General features: G+C 36.6%; 1 protein-coding gene across 7 annotated transcripts in view; it reads right to left on the bottom strand.

Annotated features, from left to right (window-relative positions):
* Positions 1-12,993, bottom strand: part of CNKSR2 (connector enhancer of kinase suppressor of Ras 2) — a 206,390-nt gene that overhangs the window by 142,302 nt on the left and 51,095 nt on the right. For all 7 annotated transcript variants that reach the window (XM_014879721.2, XM_088160266.1, XM_088160265.1 and 4 more), the window contains exon 4: positions 4,866-4,953. In XM_014879721.2, coding sequence (XP_014735207.1) covers positions 4,866-4,953 — 88 coding nt within the window. The remainder of the gene's footprint in view (positions 1-4,865; positions 4,954-12,993) is intronic.

Below are 12,993 nucleotides of genomic sequence, written 5' to 3'. Positions count from 1 at the left end.
TTGGTAAAGAGCATAAATTGAAACTATTTTGATATAGCTTCTTGTAAACAAACAACAGTTGCATGCTTCCCACAATCCTTTACTTTCTATCTTTGACCATATATACATTATAAGCATTACACATTGACTTTTAACAGTGAAGAGAACAATAGCACAGATCAGTATGTATCCTGAAATACCACTGCTCAGAGCTGCTTTGAAACCCATACAACAGAAAATCTTGCATAAGAGCAGCATTTGAAGGATACAAGGTGAGTCTGAATTCCTTACAGCATTACTTACAGCGAGTTATAATACTCTCATATGAAGACCCTTTTGATTTCATATACACAGGCAGATATTGCCTGTAAATTGTTTGTCAAGAGGAGCTATTTAGTTATAACTCCCTCACATCTGTGTAGCTACCTACTTGTACACTTACCTCTTACTTGAGCACTTAGCAAAAATGGGGTGTTTTGTATAAACAGTGTGCTATGCATATACATAAAAGCCTTCAAGAACGTGGCCTCCTCATCAGTAAGTATTTTTATCAGAAAAAGCAGGGATTATTTCTACAGCAGGTTAACAAAGTTTTTTCTGCAAGCATTTTGTAATAAAGTTGGAGTGGAAAGAATAGTGCTAAAAATGGAAATAAAAAACTTTAATATGCAACTATCTCCAGCAAACATATCTTGCTTTGAAAATCCCTACAATCTAGAAGTACAAAGCAACTTTAATCATGATCCAATCAAAGCTTCACACCAGTGAACTACTAAAACTATTTTATTAGCTAGATTCCTGAGGTAATTAGCAATTTGGTATGACCTGAAATTTTAAAATTTTAAGCTATATTTAGTGAGTCCTTAAAGTCCTTAATAATTAGGACTTAAAAACAAAAGTGAGAAATTGTGATAGAAAAGATTATATGAGAGATAATTTGTAAGACTGGTACTCAGGATATTAATTATTCTTCATTCATTAATTTGATATTGTCCTTAACAAATGAATAAAACCACTTTATATTACTGCATTCGGATTCTGAGTCAGAGTATGGGAGCTAAGAAGGTAAATTTCCATTTTATCCTTTTAACTGGAAAACAAGCCTTAACTTATATTTCTCAGTGAAACTTAACATTTAAAACATTCCTCTTTTGAGTTTACAGCCATGTGATTACAAAATCCACAATGACAAAAAAAATAGTGCATTGCCCAAGAAATAATTTGTTATCCTTTTCAGTATCTTTTATCTGAAAAACAGCCACGGCTAATCCCAACAGAAATATCCCCTGGGATGGGGAGTGCATCCACTGGGCAAGGCATATATGGACACTTTCTTTTTTGTATCTCAAATGCCTTTAAATGGGAAAAAAGTTCCAAACTTCTCAGCTAAAGCAGTGCACAGAGCACTTCTGTATGCTCTACAGCACAGCTTTGAGCTCAAAATCACAGCTGCCCATAAAGTCCAGACATTGCATTTGTGTAGGATTATCTTAGTCTCTCTTTGCTGTCTTCCATCCTGGCTGCCATCTCCTAAACTGCATCACTCAGGTTCTCACCCTGTGCCATCCAAAATCTGAGGTTACCTCCAAAAGTTGCTGTGAGACAGCTGATGTCAGAAGTGACAACAATGCAAGACAGATCCATGCCAGCCAAGTGCCTGCTCTCCATCTCCACCCCGGTTACACAGCACTGCTTCAAAGGCGTCTTTAGGCAGAGAATTAAAGGCAGTGAAGCTTTTCTAAAGGAGCATTTACAGGCCTACAGCTATACCTCTACTGGAACACACTCCTGAGCAAATCCCACAAGACACTAAAGCTGCAAGATAAACATCACTGGTTTTAAAACTAAATAAACACTGCAAATCATTGTGAAAGCTGATTAAGGAAAGTAAAAACACGTGATGAGGGCTACTAATGATCACTATTAAAGAGCAGTAAAAGAAATAGAGTGCTCAGCAGCAAAGTTTTCTTTAACCATCTGGTAACTTACAAAGTCAATATAAAACTAGAGTTTTCAGATATTCCCAAGATTTCCAGGGTTTCAATTCTAAAGAAGAAAGCTTCTTTAGTGAAACCTTAATGAATTCCTGAGGAATAAATTAAAATAAAAGCTATCTACGGATTGCATAAGAAAGCAATAAATCTTCTGTTCTTTAAAGTTATCAGTGTAGCTACTGCTACTTTTCTAAACCAAAATGAGCACACTCAAAAGCAGCAGTTCTTGGCACCCTCTGAAGCTGAATAACCCAACTATGAAAGTCAACAGCAAGACTTTCATGAACACTATTCTGTCATGTCCTTCCTGATACACATTTGTGACTGGAATAATTCTGTTGACACAAATTTGAATTAATGAATGAACCAAATGGGAACAAAGCACAAGCCAAAACAATCTCTCTCACACACACACAACCTGTTCAGTCATAGCCCTTTAATATCTATCCTCTACCATCATGAAAGAACAGGCCTTTTTTATGCATAGCAGAGGAAACAGAAAGTAAAAATAATGCTCAGCCTATAATTCCTACAGAGGCAGATATGTGTAGGAGAGAGAGTGCAAGGAAATGGTAGCAAAAATCATAATAGTCCCATGGATTTTTTTGTTTTAAATCCTTTTTCCTCCAGTGCAATGAGTTTATTATAAAAATGAACAAGAATGCAAGCCCTGAATTAGAGAAGCCATCAGCAATGAGGACAGTATTAAGAGTCAAAACCTGCAGGAAGAGGTTGTGAAGCAATATCCGAAAATTCTAAGGGGGGAGAAGAAAAAATACCTAAGCCAAAATAAAGCAGCTGCATAGCAGCAGATGTAATAACTTGCAGTGGTCTCAAGGACCTGCTCTCACTGGCAAATATCCACTGCACACTGGCCTGTCAGGCCTTGGACAACGTGCACACACATAGAAAACTTAAGAATTAAAATAAAGCATATGCCTTCCCACATTTTATTCCAAAATCTGTCTGTAACTCCAACTTCTCTAATTATTTATAGGTCAAAACATAAGACACTCAATAGGTTTTCTTAGACTTCATCCTCATAAGAGTGATACAATACTGTCATTTTGCTGCATTATCCATTTAGCTCTGATAATGAGGAGGACACAACCCAGTATCATTTAATTCTATGAAGAAACATGATATTACAATTAGCTTCAAAATGTGCAAGATAATTCAAACAAGCTACCTTAAGTCTAGCACTTTCTTTTCTTCATCTTGACTAAAGAATAGGGGGTTTTTTTTATTTTGGTCAATAATCTGAACACTGACTGTAACCTAATGCAAAAAAAATCCTGATGGAACTCAGGTACTGAAGCTATATTTTTAAATTTTATATAAGTCTTTAAAAAGTTCAAAGGTATTAAAAATGTACAGACTGTATACCTTTTATAAACCTTTAAGCATTTTAAGAGGCTGTTCACTACTGTTAAAAAAACCTGCAATGCTGCCTTCTGTAGATTTTTCTCAAAAAATAAGCTAGAAAGGTACTATAAAATATTTTGCATGCAAAAGAAAACAAGATTCTGAGACAGAAAAAAACACATGATGAGGTGATATTGAAAGATTTAATTTACAGCCCTAAGAGAGCTCAGTAAGATTTCTCAGTGTGTTCAGTGAGCATATTAAAAAAACAGCAGCTAAGACATTTTGAAATGCTACATTGGAATGCATTTGTTTTAAGCAGAGCTCAAACCACATGTGTTTGAGACTACTAATGGAATTTTTCATTATAGTTCTTCTGAATGCAGCCCAATTCAATTTCAGTACATGCTTAAATTTAGGCACATAAATGCTCCTTTTGACTTCAAAATATGGATTCATGAACTGCTTTCTGATTGCAGAATTATGTGGTTTTTTGAGAAGTTAAAAATGCTGTTCTCCAAAGGTATTAAATAGCAACATTTACTCTCATTCACACTAAAAAATATACATAAGAGAAATATCAACCTACACCATGGTGAATTAGCAACATATGGATTGGGATGCATTTTTAAAATGAATTGTTACTGACATAATTCCTGGGAAATACAGCTGTGGTTGCTACTTTACCCACTTTCTCATTAATAGGGGACACATGAAAATTGATCATCACTACCTAAAGACAATGATGCAGAGCTACTGTGGAAAATGACCAGTCTGGCTAAGTTTAGTTTTTCTTAGTTTGGAGCAATGCTTGTGAAAACCAGAAAAAGTCTCCTCAGTGCTCCTACCTAGCCCACTCTCTCCCTTTTTCTCCACCCTACCTCCTCAAGTGCAAACAATCTCAAACTTCTGCTTGGCAGTTCAGCAAAACAACAGACAAACACAGAGACAGACCTAATCCACACACAGAAGAGTAGGGAAGCTTCTCAGGTTTGCACTCCCCAGTGAAGCTCATTAAGGAAGTGCTTCTCAGTAACTACTTCTGGATTTCTTGATGGCAGTACAAAAATATAATCAAAATACTCTAATCCCCCACTTTCCGAAAGTTTGTATCATCTAGACACGTTTCAACAGGTGTCGATATGAACTTCAGGAAAGAGAGGATTACTAAAGTTCATAATAAACAGATCTTCTGAACAAGAGAGGTAATTAAAATTTAAAGACAAAATATAAAAAATTAAATATACAAATTATCAGGTAATTATCTAATTTTATAGTGATTATATTATACTAGAGAACCCAAGATAAATATCACTGCTGAGATATGCAGAACCATATACACAGCACAACACAAACTAGTACTATAAAACCAGAAAATATTGTTTTTAAAAGCATTTACTAAATACTAGTATTCCCTTATTTTTGTTGGACAATGATATAGCCAGGGTTAAACAAAATTGTGGGGAAAACAGTAATAGCCATTTACAGTTCAAGAAAAAATAAACTGCTAAGCAGACTGTCTCATACCTGTTGTACTATTGTTGTTAGTTCCAGACAGAGTTGTATGACATTATTTCTTGTTACTGAGTAATCTGTGACAGCAGCAAATGGTGATCTAAAAATAAAAGAAAAAAAAAGAAAAAAGTTGAATAGCACTAGAATATACCCACTTGCAGTTTTTAAGTTCCTCTTTCAGAAATTCCATTTATAAAAGCATTATTTCTAACAGTTTACTTCTGGACTGCCTTTACTCTCCCAGAAGAATCCCAGCTGGCCTTCTGCATTGGTTTGGGAATACCCTTATAAAGACAGCCAGAGGAACTACTTCCTCCTGTGATATGAATGGTGTCCAGATGTGAATGAGATAAGCTTTTGACTGATTCACTGGGTTTCCTGGGATTTGATCTAATATCTGGTGGAAGTAGTAGAGGGACTCGGAATAAGCAGAATCTTTATCTAGAGGGGGAAACAGCATTTAAAGGCAGAGATACATCAATGCTGAGAAGTGGCTGCAAAGCCTAAACTGGAAGCACAACCCAACATGCCCACACACGGTGCTACAGTCAGAACTGCTCAGTGAAATAAACAGTGTAACCAACATTCACAGACCTTATCTACATGTGTCCTACACTTTAAAAACCTCACATTAGGATGTTTAAAATGCTTGCCTACCTGGGAGATTGCTTGCTTGCTAGAAGCACTGCTAAAATGTATTTGTTTAGTGAAGCTGGCAGTCATCTGATTTGTGTACTATAAGCCTCTCAATCTATAAATTCATATATATGACCTATATTCTTTATTCAAGTTTTAGCCAAACACTAGGCAGGACTGTTATTTTCTGTAAGAGAAGTCAAGAGCTTGACTTTCTCAGTGCTACAAATGAGGATTTATGGTCATTATTAGCATTACAAAGATGTCCCTTCGGGACATTAGGGCATTTGTCCCTAATATACCTGCTTCAAACATTTAAAACAAACAAAAACCAGGTGTTAGTGTGGTTGTCTTTAAATTAGGATGGGTGACTAATCCCTTCCCCAACTGGCTTGTTTCATCACTTCACACACAGCTGCATATACCTTGAAGAGTTTTACAGCATTGCTTGGTATTATGCTTTCCTTATTTAAGCCTCAAGATATTTCCAGTACAAAGAACTTTACTATAAGCAAGTTCAAGTGATAGCTGTAAATACTCTGGTTCTACTGGTACTAACAGGTTTCTAAATTACAGTAATTCTAAACACAGAATTACTGACATCTTAATGGAAGCAGGTTTGGAATTGTCCATTAATAACCCCATGTGAACTCCCCTATCTCTGATGGTTTAATCTCATGGTCTCTTTCTTCTCCAGGGCTCTCAATCCAGCCCTGATGGTTCATAAGACAGAATTAACTCTGAGGTGCATAATTAAGTCTACCAGCTCTAATTTTATATAATACATCACACAATGCTATACACTTTCTGCCTTTATTTTCTAGAGAGAAAAGCAGTACATTCTTTTGAAATGAAAGTACAGACATTGAAAGCTAAAGTAAGTTCCAAAAGGCGCCTTCTGAAAGTTACTGGGCATAGACAGACACTCACAATTCAGAGTCCAAGTTTTCTGCAGCAGGTGACAACCATACAGCAGATACACACTAGAGCAGCCCAACCCACTGGCACACCCAGAGATTATTTCTGAAGTTTAGGAGATACATGAGCATATTAAAGGACGAAAGGTAACTGAACTGCTTGGTTATGAACCATAACTGAGTTCAAGAAGTATTTGTTTTCAGGCACATGTCATTCTTGGGGTGTCCTGTGCAGGGCCAGGAGCTGGACTCAATGATTGTGATGGGTCCCTTCTAACTCAGGGTACTCTGTGATTCTGTGATAATTATGTTTAAAGAACTACATGTCAAGATGTACAAAACCACTGGTTTTTCCTTCCATAATTGTAACTGTCGAGGTTCTGAAATCTACCTGAAACCTTGATTTAAAAAGGTCATGTTTATTCAGGAACTTACTTTTATTGAAGATGAATGAAATCAAACCAGCAAATGGTATTATTTTACTTTAAGTATGGGTGCTAATATAATTTCATCCTGAAATTACACAACTGGAATCTATTTGACATTTCACAGCCTCAAGCATTCCTCTAAACAAAATCACACAGTAGGCTTTGGCTTCTAATACCACATCATCTTCCCTCATACTTTTGTAATTTAGTTTGGTTTCACGGTTCATGAGGAAAATAATGGTATTTTTTACCATCATTACTCTTAGTGAAGATCATTAGAAATGCCCCAAATAAACTTTGTTGACTTTAAAGAACAGGCAAAGGGACTGAGACATTACTCATTTTAGTTACATTCAAGTTATCACAGTGAAGACTTACTGGCAACAGCATGTCAAGCAGGCAGCAAGAGTGCCAGCAGGAAAGAGAAGACTACTACAAATCAACAACTAAGAGCTAAGGTTTTGAGTAGTGCTTCACAACTTACAAAGATAAGGAGATAGGTCCATGCATATAAACTCTGCTTCTGCAGAAAATCTACAGGATCCTCCAATTGCCTCCTCTGCAGGTCTCTGTAGCTTTTAAACCAACTTTCTTGCATCAATTTCTGCAGATACCTCTCTGGGGTACTGCTGCAAACTGGACCAGTAAAACTGCAATTCCCTTTTCTCTCCCTTCCCAGTTCAGCCCACATCCCTGGAGGCAATCTGCATGAACAATTTACACAGCCACTACTACATAAGCACCTGGATAAATAGTAAGGGCTTCTCTAAGTATTTGCCTCCAAAGGAAATGCATTTTGGTATTCCATCTGAAGCCTCAACTTCAGTAGACAAAGTCCAGCAAGACTTAGTGTAACAGCATGCCAGCAGTTTCAATCAAAGCAGCAGCAGAAACTTCACTGTAGGATCACTGACTGGATTTCACAGGAGACACCATGTAAAATACCAATCTGACAAAAAAATCTCTTCATTGGTAATATACCCACTGTCTATAATTTGAGTACAGCACAATATTTTTACTGTGAATAGATGAATCAACTTGTATAAAAGCAAATGAAGCCTATATATACTTTAGCTTCAGGTGGCTGCTAAAACACTTTCCTCCTCAAGACGTGTGCCAAGTATAAGAAACTCCCTGTTTAATTAGACAACTCTCCACTTAAAAAAAAAAATCTCCTTGGCTTGGCAGTGATTTCTATCACCTTGCAATTTCTAGGCTTTTCTTTCAAAACCACATTTTTCACAGTCCCTTGGACTCCAGGTCAGAGGTACATCATACAGCTCCAGTGAAGAAAATTCCCTAAGAAAAAGATTTCAATTTTCAACATATATACTGTCCAATTCGGTGTTTTTAAAGTTAAACAAGAACTAAAGAACTACCTTGGACTGGAGCCACATCTTGCCCCCACTCCTGCTGTAAGATTGATCTCAACATCTCATTGTCTCACCTTTCACAGTCATTTCCAAGGTATTTCCAATACACATGTCCCTCTTTGTGGAACATTTTTTTACTGTTTCTCTTGTAATTTGTTTGCTCTTCCTTCAAAATTGTGATTTGCTTTGCAACACCCACATGAAAATACCTTTGTAGCTCTACAGCACCCTTACCTGACCATGTGCCCTTTCCACTCATTTCCTCTTCCAAACCTCTTCTGGTTTCCCCTTTTCATTATCTGTCTAAGCCTTCTACACCTGGCATCTTAAGGAAAATAAATTTACACAATCACATGAATGCTTTTGCAAACACATGCAGGGTGGTTTTGCCTTTAGTCTCACATTTTCTCCATCCTTCTCCTTTCCAACACTTAAAGCTATTAGTCATTTTCAAACCACTTTCACAAATGAGTGGGTAATAGGTTTCAAGGATAATTAAGTTCATAGATGCTTTGTGATCATGAATATAGCTGGAAAAGTGGGAACCTCTAAATTTTTCCACTGTGCAAACCCACACTGTGAACCTTTACCTTATGAGACACGAGGGCAAGATGAAGAACTTCAAAACACCTCATCCACACAGAAAAAACATTGGTGCTTACTTTTTTTTTTTTTTAAAACACCGAAGTCAATCAACTTCAATACTCTGATCTATATGACATAAGGTTTTCCTAAGACAAGGTATGAAAGAGGTACTGGTTCTTTTCACACTTTTTTAAACAAGTGTTTGACATAAATAATCTAACACTTCTGAAATGTGAATTTGTTTAGACACATGTAACATAGGCTGCAACGCACATGCATGTGTGTACACTTTTATGAATTGAGACCTAACTAGCATTTTTAGCAGTATCAGCATCTTTCAGAACAAAAAAATAAAAAATTACCAAATATTCAGTCATGAAACCACGCTGAAGGACCGATAGAAAAACCAGCTACATTAATATAGCACAGCTAATTCCATTACACAATTAAGAAACAATACAATTCAACAGCTATTAATAGTCACAACTACTGATTGCACATGAAGAAAAATCCTTCAAAAACAATTAAAAATTTGTGAAGGAGATGCATGCCTTCAGTATTTCTATATTATCAACTTTTTTGTCCTCACACACTTTAGCATCCTCATCTGTCTTCTTCATATAACATTAAGGGAAAATAATATATATAAACAACAATTTCACTTGAAAAAGTTGCAATGTGGACAAATACAGACTGCTGTCAGCAAAAGCATAACCCAAACCAAAAGTTAATCACATTTCACCATTAGTTGTCATAATGAGTTATTTTATAATAATAGCTATTATGAGCAGTTTAAAACCAGTATCATACTTATTTTAGCATCCAAACAAGAGAAAACAGGCTCAGAGCCTTTTGATTAAACATAATAGTCCAAAATATTTCAAAGAGAGAGGCAATCAAAGCAGTAATATAACTCAGTCTTCAAAGGCAACATATTAAGGTTAAATAAAAATCTGAATGCACAATACTGTTGTATTTACACTGTGCCTAAGCCATCTAAGAGTCATAGTTTTAGGCTTTCATGAAACAAACACTTCATTTCTATTTCTAATGGAACTGCCTTATGTAAAATCAGGGAAGAATGCAGTAAAATTCACACTGGATAAAGGAACTCTTTAAATGAGTGCTCTATTAAACATTTACAGCTGTTCCAGGAGCACAATACAGTTAAGTACCATAGCATTCTGAGGCAGCACTTACTGACAGGTCTGGTATACCATTCAAACCACCAAAAAGGGAAATGCACGAAAGGAAACAAGATTCAAAGGTTTAATACTAAAACCCAGTTGACAGATAGTGCAACACTGGTGTGCTGAGTAAAGAATTGCTAAATTCTTGTTTCTTTTTGCTTGGGTTTTCATTTGTTTATTCCCACCATCTTGTGTGTAAAGCAGATTTACCATCAGGCAAGTAATAACCAAGCACAGCTGACAGGACTGTATGAAGCCTCTTATAAAGGAGACTCTAAACCAAATAACACTTTCTTTGTAAGTAAGAAGTTATGGGCTTACAAACAATGGACCTCTTTAGTTAAAACTACAAAGTAGTAACACCATAAACATCACCAGGGCTCATTGACCAAAAACAATGAGGCAAAGAAACCGAACACATTCTACCTACAATGGAGGGAAATGTATGCATTGAGTATGTCACCATGGTGAAAAGAAGGACATCCATTTTGGAGTGGGGAATGTGTTCTCCTACTACAATGCTTTCATACAATGCAGACTTAAAGGGTGTGCTAAACCTGAACACCTAGAATTGTTCAGTCATAAACCAAGAGCATTTACATCATTGCAGGCTGCACTTCTCTGATACATCAAAGCATCACCAAAAAAAGCCCATTGTGTAAGGCTTGGAGATACTGTTCTGCTGTCAGCCACTGAAGCATTCAAATGACCTTAACTTCAGGCACAGATTTTACCCTTATTTAATAGGATTTATGTATGGATACAACTGCTTTGTAGAATTTTAGCACTTTTTGCCCATACAAAAATAATTTGCCCACCTGAAGTTTAGTTATAGGATTACACCCCTCTACTGTGAATGACCCTAAAAGCAGATCCAGACTTGCCAAAAAGTCTTTTCACTCTGTAATTTTACATTTTATTATTTCTGCCAGCAATTTTACCATATATTTTATATAATCAACAATTTCTATTTACAGTTAGTTTTTTCTGTTCACCTTTTTTCCATTTTGTTCATGTAACATGTGTCCAGACAGCAGTGGTAAGTAAATCAGACTGATGCACATTTGTCAGCCTGCTAGCTTTTCTCTGGCCACAGCACTGAAAGTCTTGAATGTAGAAATTGATCTCCACCAAATCTCTTTGTTCTTTCTACTTAGACTGCAGTATGATCTGCAGCAGCATTTTAAGTTTATTATTTCCAAAAAGGGGATAGTGCTAGTGTGAAAAACAAGAGCTACAGAAGAGTTCCTGTGAAAGACATATGAATCTCTGCCCACACAGATGGCTGAGTCAAACAGTACACTAAAAAAATCCAGTGGTGCTTGACAAATCCTAATTCACGACCATTAAAATCTGTGACACAACAACAGACGCAAAATGTTGTAGCAGTTATCTCATGGGAAGTTGATTGCATTTTCTTAAATTCTTGAAAGATAAAAAATCTACCACATTATCTTAGTGTGTCTTTAATGAGGACTCACGTAAAGCCCTAAAAACAACCAATTCTTCCTCACTCCTATTCTCTAAGGCAGTGTTTATAGTTCATACAGATATTAGTCCTATTAAGATCCAAAATATTCTATTGAGGCATAAGATATATGGTATGAGTCCTTGCTTCAGATAACATGGCCCAAACACTAGATAGACAGGAAGAAGCCCAGAAGCACAACTAAGAATTCTTTTCTAGCTTAATGCAATCTGCAGGAAATACAGATTTCCAGGGATTTTATTTGTAAAGGTAACAATGTGTGGTGGAGGTGAATGAAAAGAACATATCAAACCAGGAATGTGGAATATGACATCACCAGAAGTTTGTACTGGCAGAGCAGGAAGAGAATGGGAAGAGACAGAGCTCATGAAGCTGTCATCAAATGTCACCTCAGTTCAGGTCTGCTAAGGATCCTTCCTCTTCCACAGAGAGCAATACAGTTCTTCCCAGTCAAGTCTACAGTAATGAGCTGTACTTGTTATATACAGTTGTCCCATGAAAGAAAAACGTATGAAATATTGTGAGACTTGAACACGAACAATGAGGGGCTTAAAGGATTTGTAAAATCCTTTTGTTCCTACTGCTGTCTTCACTTTGCAGCACTTCTGACTCATTAGGAGACAAACTCAATACTCAAAAGTTGTGCCAGCTTCCAAAGAAGACAGACCCTTCTGTCTGCCTGTCCAGTGGCGCGCTAAGATCTGGGACAAAATGTACTGGATGAATCTGAGCACCCTTCATTCAGGACTCATCATGATTTCAGTACTGCAACCAACAGGTATCAGCAAATTAGTAGAAAAAGACTGAGCTGGGAGCACAGTGCAAGACCTGGCTGTGTCCTAACCAGAGAGAAAGCTACTTATAAGGACTGGTAAATGCTCTGCAGTTGGGGCTCAGAAAAATTTTCTGGGATCCCTACAATACCATTGCTTTTCAGTTTATGCTTGCCAATAGACAACTAGGAAGTTTTCACTGGTGTCATTGAAGATTCAAGTAATATTGTTAAAATCCGAACAAAATTTGTTACAGATAGAAAAAAAGTAGCTTCAGCTCTCAAAATCATTGAGGTGTTCATGTTGCTTCTAGATCATGAAGGCCATGGATGGATAATGTATACATAATTCAGAAGTTGCAGAGGCAGTGAAAACCAACACATCAACACACAAAGCAACATTTTACAAAGTTTTTTCCAGGTGGATTGCAAATGTGTGCTCTAAGAACGAAACTTTAACCAGGATTAACAAAAATAAATATGCCTAATTTCAATTCCAATTAAATGTGCAGATACTACTGGACATAGTAGTGCACAGAAAAAAAACCTAGTTTTATGAGGTTAGAAACCGCTTTATGCCACAAAATTGCAACACACTCATAGTGCAAATCCACAGTAGTGAATTTTAAAAAGTAATCCTAATTTAATGATGCAATTTTAAATATTCCTCATCAGGATGTAGTGAATGAGCCTTATAAAAGGCAGAAGAATTTCCATGATTCTGACACATCAGAGAAGAAGGAGGATAAA

The sequence above is a fragment of the Sturnus vulgaris genome, chromosome 2 (assembly GCF_052056855.1).
Source record: "Sturnus vulgaris isolate bStuVul1 chromosome 2, bStuVul1.hap1, whole genome shotgun sequence".
NCBI classification, from domain to species: Eukaryota; Metazoa; Chordata; class Aves; order Passeriformes; family Sturnidae; genus Sturnus; species Sturnus vulgaris.
This window is presented reverse-complemented; position numbering and strand designations above follow the sequence as displayed.